Source organism: Dicentrarchus labrax, unplaced genomic scaffold (assembly GCF_905237075.1).
Source record: "Dicentrarchus labrax unplaced genomic scaffold, dlabrax2021, whole genome shotgun sequence".
In the NCBI taxonomy this organism is placed as follows: domain Eukaryota; kingdom Metazoa; phylum Chordata; class Actinopteri; family Moronidae; genus Dicentrarchus; species Dicentrarchus labrax.
The window spans coordinates 15,691,709-15,705,464 of NW_026136719.1; the positions used below are offsets into that span (position 1 = coordinate 15,691,709).

The following is a 13,756-nucleotide window of genomic DNA, read 5'->3' on the forward strand; positions in this document are numbered from 1 at the left end:
TAGGCACTCTGTTTCCAGGCCATTCGTGTGGGCTTGTCCTCCTGGCCTGCCTGCCCTTTTATTTATATAGACATTTTATTTAAGCTGCTACTTTTGAGGATCTGTTTATGAGAGCTTTCACTTTTCATGACCTTAAAGTTATGGTTCTGAAAGTAATAACTTGATTTAAGGTTTGATAAACTGAATTTCTACTGTTGCAACACAAACTGTTTAATTTTAGCTAATATTCGAGGAGGTCAGACATTTTTGTGGCCATTCACAGTTGGTGGTTGATACCATCTTCACGGTCAGGCTACATCCAAGTATGTTTCTGGTTTGACTTGCTTGGATGAAACCTGCTGTATTATTATCTCCACATCGCTTTTGTTTTGGTTTTCAGCAGGGATAGATTTCGCCTGAAGTAAAAGTGGAAGTCCAAGAGTCTTCCATATCTTTGATATACACAGACCGACAGTGGAGGTTATTTGGCAGAGAGTTTAGGTTTAGATTTTCATCCAAATTGATTTGAATCTGAACGCAGAGTAAACATGACACATTCCATCTGCTTTACAGCAAAATGGATGGAGTTTTAACAAAAAAACACAAAATGTTTTAAAGCGGTGCACAATGTATTTCAACTTGACTCATCTCCTGTCATCTCTGGTGAGGATCTACTAGAATTAAGAATATGTCTATTTTGACTTTGACTATTCTGACTGTGTGTAGTATGTATATATAAATATATATGATAAGTATGTACATGTATATAATGATATGGTGTTCTGAAATACCCCTTTAATCTGATCTGCTACAAATCTAAAAATGTATTTGTCAACTTATTTCCCATCTTGCCCTCATCTTGTGTATGTTGTACAAAGATAATGGCTAAGAAGCTGCTCTGTGTCATTTATTGTTATTCATTCTTCAACATTTATTAACATTAACATGCTTGCTCTTGAATATTTCCCATAGATATTATAAACAAAACACATACATAATTACATTTATAAGCACTTGTAATTCATTAAAAGCAATATTATTCCAGGAAAATGGTAAAAGAAATAGAAAATCAGTTGATAAATAATATTTGTCTTAATCTGTCATGCATGAATTGATATAATGGTAGAAGTCCTAACATTTTCTACTAATCATAAAGCTGGAACTGGAGAGCTGAACATGATGGACAGATGTTATTTCTAAACCTAGTTTCAGAGGTGGTCGAAAGTCTATGAATCTCTGTTGGTGTTTCATCCCTGAGCTGGCCTCACAAGAGTTCCCATGATGCCCTCTGGGCCAGACTCTGTAGAACAGAAGTGCCAGGTCTGCTCTGGTTTCACGCTGTCAGATAAGATCAGTTTGTGTGTTGGATTCCTGTCACTGAGCAGGCCAGGTTAGTGCTGACCCAGTACTAAGGTTTGGGCTTCAGGAGCCAACACAAGTCACGCAATGCAGAACAGGAAGTCAAAGGTCATAGTTTACCTTTCCTCCACCTTCTCACTGGCTTCATTCCTCACAGTGATTGCTGACCATCTAACAACAGCAAGACAAAAATGCCTGAACTTCTCTTTGTGCATGGGCACAGTATTATTATATAGGAAAGAAAGAGTAGTTTGTGATCGAGAAATCATGTCACTTTTTATCCAGTAGCATGCTTTTGAGGCCTCAAAGGTCTTTTGAGTTGAGATTCTGATCAAATGCGCTGAATTACAGCCGAATTACCAGCTGTCACATATTTTAACTGAGATGTTATGTTGTGTGGAAACACACGTAGGACCAAAAAATTGCAACAAAAAATTATGACAACTCAGTATGTCATTGACCTTTTTGCAATATTTCTAATATGTAAATATAGTCGTGGACACTGTGTTGGAAATTAGTTAAAAAGCTGTTTGCTTTTTCACCTACAAAGAGTGTTGAATGTTTTAAAGGAGATATTTGAATGTGCATCCTTAGTTTATTTACAATATTGTTGGAGAATTTGAACGTGTGTGAATTTTTGGTATAATAAGTAGAGAAAAATATTTGTCCTATAGCTTCAATCACTGTAAGTCTAATTAAGTGTGTCACTGCTTCTGATAACTTGTGTCTTCCACTTCAAAATATTTCACTCATCATTTCTTTCATTTGTCTCATATATAAACAAATGGCCACAATGCATGTTTTACTCAAATTTGGCCTTTACCCTGCATCTGACTTTATTTATATCAAGTACGCACTCTGGTTTAGTTGATAGCAATAAGATTTAAAATATACAAACTCTCCTTGAACAATATAATATGCAAAACAGATGTTTTGAGTTGAAGCTCAAGATCATCACTTTTTAACCAGCTGTCACATTTATCAAACACTGATGTCTTTAATGGGTTGACTGAATTCAATGACTTCTGTGTGGCTTTCTGATGCAGATTAAGAACTTGTGATGAAAGACAAACCTAAACATGCCAACAAGTGGAAACTAGGAACACTTGCAGCTTGAAAATGAAACCTGAAACTTATAAGTTATACAAGTTACCAACTTTGTTTTGTTGTTGTGGATACAAGTTGCCAACGTTTACTTTGAAAAAAATATAAAAATATATTGCAAAAAATATACTGGATATTTGTTAGATACATATATATATATATATATTTTTTTTTTTTTTTTTTTGATCATGCTAATAAATACTTTTGTGTCAACATTCATCATAACGTGACTTACCGGCTGTGGACAATAAACAATGATCATGTACTCATCTACTGTCTACACACATAAAAACAGTGTGTTTTACTCTGAATGTGGCAAAACAGTAAATGTAAATCTAGGTTAATTATATTAATCATAATTTATATCACCTGTTACATGCACCTGAATGTTGTCTTCATCTTGTTTTTATACCAGGGGGAGTATCTGTTTGTTTTCTGGTCAGTGTGAGTGTCAAGAGGCTCATTATGAGATGCTCCCACTTTTGTGATACTGTGTTTCGTTTAGGTTTTAGGTTTGAGGTACCGACAGAGATACAAAGATTAGGATTAGGTCGGGCTGGTCTGAGACCTGCTGTGAGGGACTCAAACTATAAGAAAGAAGAAATGATAAAGAATGCATCCAGCATCAGGCCCAGGGTCAGACAGCATATGGATGGATGTGTATCTTGATGTATGTCTATGGTCATTACCAGCTGGATCACCAGCCTCCTCCGCAGCTGCTGTGACACTTTGTGAATTACAGCTTTTAAATCTACACACGAAACATACAAAACATGACGTCCACAGTCTTAAAGATCATGAGGCTTGCAGCCAATATTACCATACCTTCAAAAAAAATATGTGATGAATGCATTGCATTTTCACAGCAGCTCTCTGTGGCAGAAAATAGTCACATCACCAAAGGCACCACTGGTATGGTCATGTAAATGCACTGCAGTGAGAAAACGGTGCATTAGTTTTTAAAATGTCCCAAAGGACGGCATTGTAAACAAATACACCCTTAAACCACACTCCAAAATCAAACCTCAATGGCATGAGTCGCAAATTGCAAGATGGTGAATAAAATTCTCTGGCTGTAATAACGATAATGATGGTAGTTAAGTGGAGATGCTTGTAATCTGTCTGTAACACATGTGGGCCATGAATTATTAATGTTGCCCAACTAACTGAAGAGGGGTTGTGAGTGGAAAAAGCCCCCCCCCCCCAAAAAAAAAAAAAAAGTCTGGAAACACAGATCCTGATTTCACCTCTGTGTTTTTGGTGACTTATCATATAATAAAAATAGGATAATGGCATAGTAAAGATAAATAAGAGTGTGAGGGAAGGTCACAGATGAAAAAGTGTAAAGATACATATAGTTTAGGGTAGAAAAAGAAGAAAGGGGAAGCCAGAGAGGTTGCAGATGAATTCCTGTGCTTGCCTGGGCTACACTACAAGTGGTCTGGGGCCGAAGTTTTTGTGGGGCTCTTGTGGTTTTTCAGCCAATAAATCCTCTGCACATATTTAATCCAGTCAGATGGGCTGCAGGAGAGGAGCACTGAAGGATGTACGGCCATTACTCAACAGCCCACATCAGAGAGAGGAGCTAGATATCCATACACCCCCACCGCACTAGTTATAGACATGCCCATCATAAGACAGAGAGCCAGACACTGGGATCATAAAGGAGGTGTGAAAATTGAGTGTAAAAGTTCATTGAAAAAGGTCTAAAACTCTGAAGGTTTGATAATATTGATGCTCTTGTATGGTGTTTTTTTTACCATATGATGCAAAGTATGAGAGATCTGAACTTTCAAAATGTAAATATGTTTCTGAATCCCTTATTATACGGCCATAATGGAATAAAACTAGATAAAATTTGAGTGTTAAAGATAACAGAGTTATTCGCTCATGCCAACAAAAGAAATGTCTAAATGCAAATGTTTGTTAATTGCACACATTTAGTCTGTAAGCAGCTCATATTAGAATCCCTGGTGGTGCGGATTTTAAGACTTTTTAAGACTGCTTATTAAATCAGCACAACTACTGTTAGTACACGTGTACTGGATTGTGTTTTAGCTTGGTTGTATTTATGTGGTACAACCTGGCCATACAGTCAGTCCGGTATATAACCCGAAAATTTGACTTAACTCCTGCTCTGGTCTTTGCCGTTCCACTCCTATATTTTACTTGCCGCTTTAAAGTATTTTCTTTCACCAGTCGATACTACTGTGCACATCACGGCATGGTTGTTGATTCACTGTACCCTCTGTAACCACTAAAAACCACAGAAAGTCCAAGATAAATCAATTTAAATGTTCGACAACACCATGGTGAGCACACAGCAGAGGACCATCTGAGACAGCAGCTACAGCATTTGGCTTGGAGATGGTTGCTCAACACCTTCCAGTACATGGGTCGCCTGCGCCATCTTCTGTTCATTCTTTGCTATCACTAGGAGTAGTTTTTTTAAATCTCAGTCTGACCATCTATGTCCTCCAACACCAACTTTTCACAGTTGTTGTATGTGTAAGCTAAGAGTTGTGCTCAAGCAGAGATTATGCAGCTTTTTTCCCTTTTAACCCAAGTTTATACTCATACCAACAGTGGCTGTGTTCAGACATTAAACCTTTTGCTTGATGTTGTTAATAATCAAATAACTGGGTGAACCTTTTTGGGGATTTTTAGGAAACAAGTGGTTGTGTGTGAATACTGAGTTTGACTGAGTTTGTGTCCTCTGTATTTCTTCTGAGAATTAATGTGTTTTTCATTTTATTTTACATTCAGTATACATTTTTTTAAAAACTTGGTGGGTGTCGTATAGGATGATTCCAGTATTGTGGACTGAATATATTTAAATGAGGATAAATGATCAAAAATGTTATTAACAAAGGATCTTCCCTGCCAAGATTATATTCCTGGCAGCGTGGAGAAGGCTTTGAAACAGTATTTAGACTTTCAAATGGGGAAAAATAATGTACAGAATTTATAAACAAACAGTTACGCTACCTCACAAAAAACTGTGAAATTAATAAATTAAATTGATAAATAAATCATTCTTTATTCTTTATCATTGTAGGGGAAGGGGAGCTTAATCGTGGCATGATTTTACAATTATGCAACACAAAGTTGGTTTCACATCATATTTGTGTCTGTTATAGAAAAAAAAAATCCAAAACAAAAAATATATAAAACTAATAATGATGAACATAGTGGACACATTTAATAATAAACATAATCGGATCAAAGAGCAGGTCGATGACTCCTCTATCCATTTTTTAATACATATTTTACTGTCAGGCAATCTTGAGGCTGGCAGAGGGGGTCCTTGTAGCCGCTACCGTTAGCTCAGCAGCAGCTAGTCAGCCATTGGCTGGTGTGAACCTGAGCATCCTTCTAGAAAAATACCACTGAAAGTAAAAGATACGGACTGCTCTCATACAGCTAACGTTAAATCCGACAAAGAAAATCTCTTTGAAGACAAAGAGTATAAAGGTATGGGATTCATGCCATCACTAAAAAAAAAACCAAAAAGCTGTCTGTTCAACTGTTTGTGTTTAATAAATCGTCTTTAGTCGTCTTTACTCGAGAAGACTGCACACAACGAGTTGTCGCAGCGTCCCGACCTGCTCTTTGTTTGTTTTTAAGTTCCAACCGCCGTGGAACGACATTTCTGTTCAACGAACCTAAAATAACGGTTGGTGGTTAATCTGACGTTAACGTTAGTTCTAACTGACATCCGGTTCACTTGAGGTATTTGAGCCGCATTACGTTAACTAGCATGTTAGCATCTCGGCTAACAATGGGACGAGGAGATTAGGACCAGTGTTCCCGGCTTACTACATTGATTTTATGTAGCTAGCTAACGTTTGCCTTGCACAAGTGAAAGGGTAGCTCGCCAACGAAGCCGAAAAGACGAGTTTAAGTTATAACGTGAACTGACTCTACGTGACTTCGCGTTAACTAACTAGCTAGCTAACGTTACATTAGTTACGCATTGCTAGCATCTGTCGCTAAGGGGTTAGCCGGTGTCTCCAAGGGAGCTAAGGTTTTTAACTTTGGCCTACATTTTAACTTGTATCAACTTCCTCTGTCAAACTCCTTATTTAGTTCAAGGTCCTTACGTGTATCTGACCCCGACTAATTATGTAATTACTCAGCGGATAACATGGGTTATATCTCCTAATAACGTTAACCACAATCGGTTTTATTCGTGCCAAAGACGGGTTTGATCAGCTCGATCACGTCGCTATCACTGTATGGTTTGTATCGTGGGTTTGAGTCTAGCCTCTAACGATATCCTGATGTTAACCCTAGTAGACGACATGGCATTATAGGTGTGTTAAGTTGCTTCGTAACATACCAACGTTACTCAAAGTGAGTATCCTCCTTGGTAACCTCTATGTCGGATCTATTTAACGTTAGATAACTAATGCTAATATGAATCCTCAGCTTATCGTCAGGTGGCAGTCCGACCCAGTTAATAGAGGAAATATTTTTGAGTTTACTAAATGGAAATGTATGGTTAAATGTTAATGTTAGTAGCTGTTTCCGATGTAAAGAAAGCTGTTTTAATCAATCTTTCCGTAGCGTCGACACAGATACATGCAAACACACCTATCCAGACAGTTATAAATAAATATATGTACCTCCAATAGAAATGTGTTCATCTGAAAATCAGATTATCTCATTGTTACCTTGTATGGGTGCCACAAACAGCTTATGAAGCAGTGATAATTTTAACATTCTAATATAAATAACTCAGGCATGTCTGTGTATGTACCAGTAATAAATATCCAGATGAAATGAGAGACCTGTTTTAGCAAACCTATTCCAAATTTCTTCACTTCCCACACCAACTAAAGTATTTGCAGGAAGAAAATCTGTGATATCATGTACAGCCATGATTTTCTCAATTTTCACCCTAGTTGTTTAAAAGTATTGGGTGTCAATACACTGCAGTGCTTAATCCAAATTTGTCAGACTTGTCATCGGTTGTAGAATAGTGTAGCCCATGCAATGTAGACGTCTTACAAAAAATGGACCACCAAATCGCTATCATGTCTGCTTCTGCTCAGGACTGAAGTTACTGTGTTTGTTCTTTCCATTTGGGCCCAAAAATTCTAAAATGTTATTTATTGCATATAATAAATGCTCTCTCCGCAGATGCCTTCAGCGATGGTTGGCAACAGTGCTGTCCAGTCTGCCACTCCAGACCTGGGAAATGGAAATCATTGTGAGACCATGAAGCAAGTTCTTGGTGTGATTGACAAGAAGGTCCGCAACATGGAAAAGAAAAAGGTATCTCTATTTCAATATAAATGTCTTGTATTTTCTTTTGTTTAACCATAAGCAACATAAGGATTGTGTTTTGTTTTTACAAATTTGCTGTTATTGATGTCCTCAGACTTTCTTTCCATAGCACTGTCTAAAGTATTTTAGTAGGTACTGTATGTCACTGGATTTGTTAAGTGCGCTCTCTTGAATGGCAACCAGTGGTAACTCCCCATCCGTGAACAGAATTTAGCCTGTCCCCGGTTTTTATGCTGGCAAAACAGTTTGGTCTGAAACTGTCTTTTATTTCATCTAAACCTTCTGTATTCATATTTTCAAGATTAAGAGAATTTGCCTGACAGCCGCAGCCAATTCTTTGTCTTGGTTACAGTCCAAAGATTTGGTCCAAGTTTGTTATTACTGCCATAACTTCTGTCTGAAAATTAATGGATCTTTTTAGACTAGATCCTCCTTCACATATAACAACACATATATTATTAAGCCTCTCTACCCTAACTGTTTGAAAAATCAATTTCTGTTAAGCAAGGATGTGACTTTTTTATCTGTTGTTTTGTATATCTAAACTTAAATTTCACATTTTGTGTTTCTCAATATTCTTACAGTCCAAACTGGATGACTATCAGGACAAGAAGAACAAGGGTGAAAGACTGAATCAGGATCAACTGGTAAGACAATTTTGAAACAACTTTTTCATTGCAATGTGCTACAATATAAATGCCATAACATATTATTAACCCATATAATAGTAAATTACAAGTAATAACTACCTGTATCAAAATCCCATCAGTGTTATCAAATGTTCTGGAAAACCATGCATCTTTATCTGTTACTGTATCCTGTTCTATTAGAGGAAAATCATTTTTTTAAACAAATCTCAATTTTCTCCATGATGCACCTGAAGGAGGCCTTGACGAAGTACCAAGAGATCATCAACAACCTTGAGTTTGCTCGAGAATTGCAGAAGAGCTTCCTGGCATTGGGCCAAGAGGTGAGTTACTATTGTTCTCATAACTTGCTTGTTAACATTCATTTTTAAGGCTTTATCAGTATGATATGGCTCTTTACTAACATTGAGTGGCTACATCAGGAAACCCTATATTCCATCTCGGTCACCAGTCACTGCATCTTACAACTACAATCACGGTTACCATAACCTGTTGAAACCGATACCATACTCCAGAAACAAGACCTGAGGCTGCGTATCATAACAACCCTACTTTACTGAATACAGACTGCCTCAGTAAAGCTTGAAGTATCAGAGGTCACGATAGAACAGGAGAGTGATTGGCATTGATCAGCAATACCTGTCTCTGCTCTCTGACATTTTCAATTTTACAAGTGCAGCCATGTACAGGTTGGAACTGAATGGGGGTTGTTATTTGTTTGGGAAACCTCGTGAGACCAAATGCACCAAAACATGTTTGACTATATGTGTTCAGGTTCAAAAGGCAGTGAAGAAAACTGCAAGACGGGAACAGCTGCAGCGGGAGGAGATGGAACAACGGCGGCTCAAGACAGTTTTGGAGCTTCAGTTCTTATTGGACCAGTTGGGAGATGACAGTGTCAGGCAGGAGCTCAAACGGCCTGATGCTACCGGTTCCCCTTTGCTCACTGACGCTGATCTTACATCCCTTGACGAGTTTTACAAACTGGTGGGACCTGATAGGAACTATGATGTCAGGTATGAGAGTATCTGTAATTGTCAGTGCCTCTAATATTTAAGTGTGCATACGTTTTTACCTGCTCACTGAGTAAGAATTGAAACAGACGGCCAATAGCATACTACCATTATTCTATTTCACCATGTTGTTTAATTTTCAGGTTGACTGACCAATATGAAGAGGCCTCAGTACACTTATGGGAACTGCTAGAGGGCCGAGACAAGGCTGTGGGAGGGACCACATGTAAATATTTCCTCCGCACAAACACATTTAATTAGTTAATTAATGTAATGTATATCATTAAGCCATGCTTTTGGTTTCTGACTTATCACGCTTTCTTTGTTCCAGACAAGTCACTGAAGGACACTCTGGATAAAGTGCTGCTGAGTGGTTACTTTGACAGAGCACAAACTCATCAGAATGGGATGTGCGAGGAGGAAGAGGAACAAGAGGAGCAGACTGTGGTGGCTGAGTCTAAGGCTGTGACGCAGCCATCAGAACCTGGTAACTAACAACACATTAGCATGTGTGTGAGATATTTCTTTGACCCAGAAAAAAACTATCCTTACATTTGCTTGTTTTCTCCAGAGGGAATAGCAACTGAAAAATACACAGAGCCAGTTAAAGTGGAAACCACAGAGGTGAGTTTTCTTTGAATATTGCATAAATGCTGCATAACAAATCACAGGTTCGAAGTTGAAAGCTGTTTTATTTTTTGTTTTATTACATCTTCTTACTTGGAAATTTATGTTTCCGTGTGTTATAGTTCATAAACAGACAGTTCATTCCAGAAACACCGTACAGTAATACAGACAAAGACCAAGTGGAGGAGTGGACAGTGGAGGCTCAGGTATGTTGCACCACTGCATCACCACAGTCCTTAATGCCACTGTGCATATTTCTCAACATCTTGTATTTGCATGTCGTCTAATGTGCCTGTCACATGTGTCTGTGTGTTGAATAGATGGTGAATTCCCTCCAGCACCAGCCCCCTGCCCAGCTAGCTTCAGAACCAACCGTTACTGTGAACCATGACACTCACACTCCAACCAATGACCCAGTGATCAGAAAGCAGGCCGTGCAAGACCTCATGGCGCAGATGCAAGGGACGTACAACTTCATGCAGGTAAAACAGTCAAATGTATACTGCAGTGTCCAGCTCAGTGCTATTGCTGCTCAGAGATGGACACTGTGTTATTCACACTTGAAATCTTTGTCTCCTTTCACATGGAGGTCACACAAGTCAGGTGAACCGGTATCTTGTTGTAAGACACTTGAGTAAAAAAACACATCTCCCACAAACTTACCATAATAAAAGGAAATGTTATTTTACAAAGAATTTTAAGGATGACACTGACTCTTTAATTTAAAGGGTAGGGTCCTATATCACTTTATGGCACGCCCCCCAAACCTGATCCATGACCCAACAAAACATCTATTCTTTGTTGCTTCTCCAAGGACTCCATGTTGGAGTTTGACGGCCAGGCTCTGGACCCAGCCATCGTGTCTGCCCAGCCGATGAAGCCTGGGCAGACTGTTGACCTGCAGCAGATGGGCTGCCCTTCAAGTGAGAGCCAGTTAATTTACCTTGACTCTGAACAGATTCCTTCACAGTTTCTATTGAGTAGGGTTATAATGTCTGCTTTTTTTAAATACATTTTTTTTCCAAACAGCCCTCTCAGAGTCCAGACTCCCTCAAACAAGTTCAGTGTCTGGACCACAGGAATCCTCACAAGTAAGTAGAGTGGAAGCACCTCAGGAAGTGGTTGTTTAGATTTGCCTGAAAGGGTGTTGCATCCATTGAATAACAGCAGCACAAGTTATTTCTTGTATTATGTGGGCCGTGTTTCTAAAAGCACTGCTATGTGGATCGAAAGTGATGCTCTCTGATATGTCATTATGTTATCTACTGTGTATTACAGGGAGATATTGGCTTCGTTTGAATATGATAATGACGTAGGAGTAAATTTAAGTAGCCAAATCAGTGATTTCCTCTCTCCCATTGATCTCTCCACAATCCTTGCTTCCTTGCTTTTTGAATTCCCTCCTTCCTTCCTCCCCAGGTCTCGATGTCTCTGTCATCTGAGCAGTCCCCCGCCCCATGTTCCCTGTCCTCTGCCTTCCCACCTGCCTCCAAACCCTCTCACACTGGAGGCATCAATGTCAACGCAGCGCCCTTCCAGTCAGTGCAAGCGGTACGCTTTCTATCTGGGTCCAGTTGAACATTAAAGTGGTGAACAAGTTCAGACTTGTTTAACACATTTAGTTGGAAACTGTCAGGTTCTGTATTAGTTTGGTTAGCAAAGTAAATCAAATATTGAAGGCCAGTTAACAAAGCTTATTAGTAGAAGCAAAATTATTTGCGCACCATCTAAACAGGCAACAGTTTGAAATGTCCCTTCATTTACCTAACCTACTGTACATTATGTTGTATAGAAATTGTGATACTGTTTTGGTATGGACGGACAGAAAACCTTTCTTTCCCTCTTCAGGTATTTAATATGAACGCGCCTGTACCTCCGGTCACTGATGGCCAAGCAGATCCTCTGAAGCAGCCCAACCAGTTTCCTGGTGGCTATGGACAGGGCTTTAATAGCCAGCCAGAAAGTACCGTAGACCAGCCTGACATCCCACAGGAGACATTACAGTCAGGTGAGGATATATCTTTGGCATACACTGGAATGCTGTTGACTTTGTTTGGCATCACCTCTACATTCAGTTTTAAGTATTAAGAGAAATTTTAAGGTTGTTTTTGCGTGTTATATAGAGCCCTTGAAACTCCTAAAGATATATTTTTATGTTGGATGAACCAGATGTTATGATAATAGGTATTAGATACTTGTGTGTACAATATTTTGTGTGCACAAAGAAAATGTGTTGGGAGTTCAGTGGACTACATTATTGCCTTGCTGCAAGAAACTACACCTTTGTTGACAATAAAGTTGAAATGGGAGTTGATCAGCACGCTGCGAGGCAGAGAAACCGAAGCTTTTTCAGCTTGCACAAAGTTCTTTTGTATTTTACAGCTAAACTGCATAACTGACCCACCAGTGCATCATATACTTATATAGTGTTCCATCTTGTTGCCGTCTGTGCAGTTGTTGGTGGGTTCCAGCCCCAAGAACAGGTTATGCCCTCAGTAGGAGGTCATGAAGAGCCCTCACCAGGCGCAGGGTTCGGACAGTCGGGACAGTCCTTTTACAACAGCAGGGCTGTGTCCAGGGGTGGACCCAGGAATCCCCGAGGTATGATGAACGGATACCGGGGATCTTCCAATGGATTTAGAGGTACGAGCATCTAACTATGTTTTACAGAGATACAGTTGCCATGTGGCTTCAACATTCATTGTATTGACACAATACATGTTGAAGTAATAGTAGAAATCCTTTGTTCATTCTAATGTCTTTTGTCATCAGGGGGATATGATGGCTATCGCCCACCTTTCTCAAATGCTCCCAGCAGTGGTTACGGTCAAAGCCAATTTAACACATCTCGAGACTATTCCAACAACACCTACCAGCGGGTAAGGGTTCCTTTCAGTGTTATCCTTCAATAAACTTAAAAAGTTAATGTTATTATCTGTTATTCAGTGCATCTGCCGTCTTTATTTTCAAATTGTAAATTCCTGGTGTTTTATTCTAGGAGGGATATCAGCAAAACTACAAGCGGGGAGCTGCCCAAGGACCTCGAGGTTTGTCTCGAGGAAACGCTCAAGCAATGCGATCCTAAAGGATCTTAAAGACCGTCAAGTCGCGCCACGTTTAACATTCAGGATTTTTGAATGTGTTTGCCCCAACTCACTTTTATAACAATGTTTTCTTTCTCATTGGTAATCTTATTTTTTTAACTCCTGGCCTACTTATCAGAGTCAGTCTGCTTTGGTCTGTGTAGATCCTCTTAATGTTTTAACACAAAATGCTGAACTTCACCACATGTAGGATTATCAGCAAGTCTGTGATATAAAACAACAAATAGATATTCCTGTAAACTTGAAAGATTTCATTAATTTATTTTTTGTACAAAATAAATGCAAAAAATACCCTGCCACTGTCGATCTGATTCCATGAGAATAATTTTCTTCTGCCCTGTGCTGTCAGCCACTTTTTCCTCTTGATCTTATAATTTTCATAAAGCCATTTAATGTGTTTTTTTTTTTTTTTTTTTACCCCTCTGTCACCTCTTGCGCCATCACCTCTTTGTACGCTGATGTTATTGGTTGAGACTGTTTCAATAAAGTTGTGTTCTATTACCTTCTGTTTAATGATACTACTTTCCTGCTTGGGTGTGCATTTAAAGTTCTGCTATTTTAATTTCGTGTGCTTTTTACACGTCAGATTGGTGGTAGTGGTTTGCAGAGACGGGTCCTGCCCATCACTGAG

The 13,756-nt window shown here is 38.9% G+C and overlaps 1 protein-coding gene across 4 annotated transcripts; it reads left to right on the forward strand.

Annotated features, from left to right (window-relative positions):
- Positions 1-5,750: 5,750 nt before the first annotated feature.
- On the forward strand, positions 5,751-13,626 carry caprin1a (cell cycle associated protein 1a). Of its 4 annotated transcripts, none has more exons than XM_051379383.1 (17): positions 5,751-5,916; positions 7,588-7,722; positions 8,319-8,381; positions 8,618-8,704; positions 9,156-9,397; positions 9,538-9,620; positions 9,726-9,881; positions 9,966-10,018; positions 10,144-10,227; positions 10,342-10,503; positions 10,836-10,944; positions 11,051-11,112; positions 11,441-11,572; positions 11,870-12,029; positions 12,476-12,664; positions 12,794-12,900; positions 13,020-13,626. In XM_051379383.1, exons 2-17 carry the CDS (start codon positions 7,588-7,590, stop codon positions 13,104-13,106), a joined length of 1,911 nt encoding a protein of 636 aa, XP_051235343.1. In that variant the 5' UTR covers positions 5,751-5,916; the 3' UTR covers positions 13,107-13,626. The 4 variants fall into 4 exon arrangements, with proteins under 4 accessions (XP_051235343.1, XP_051235344.1, XP_051235345.1 ...); XM_051379384.1 differs by lacking the exon at positions 5,751-5,916 and adding an exon at positions 5,993-6,118; XM_051379385.1 differs by lacking the exon at positions 5,751-5,916 and adding an exon at positions 6,221-6,469.
- The last annotated feature ends 130 nt before the right edge of the window (positions 13,627-13,756 follow it).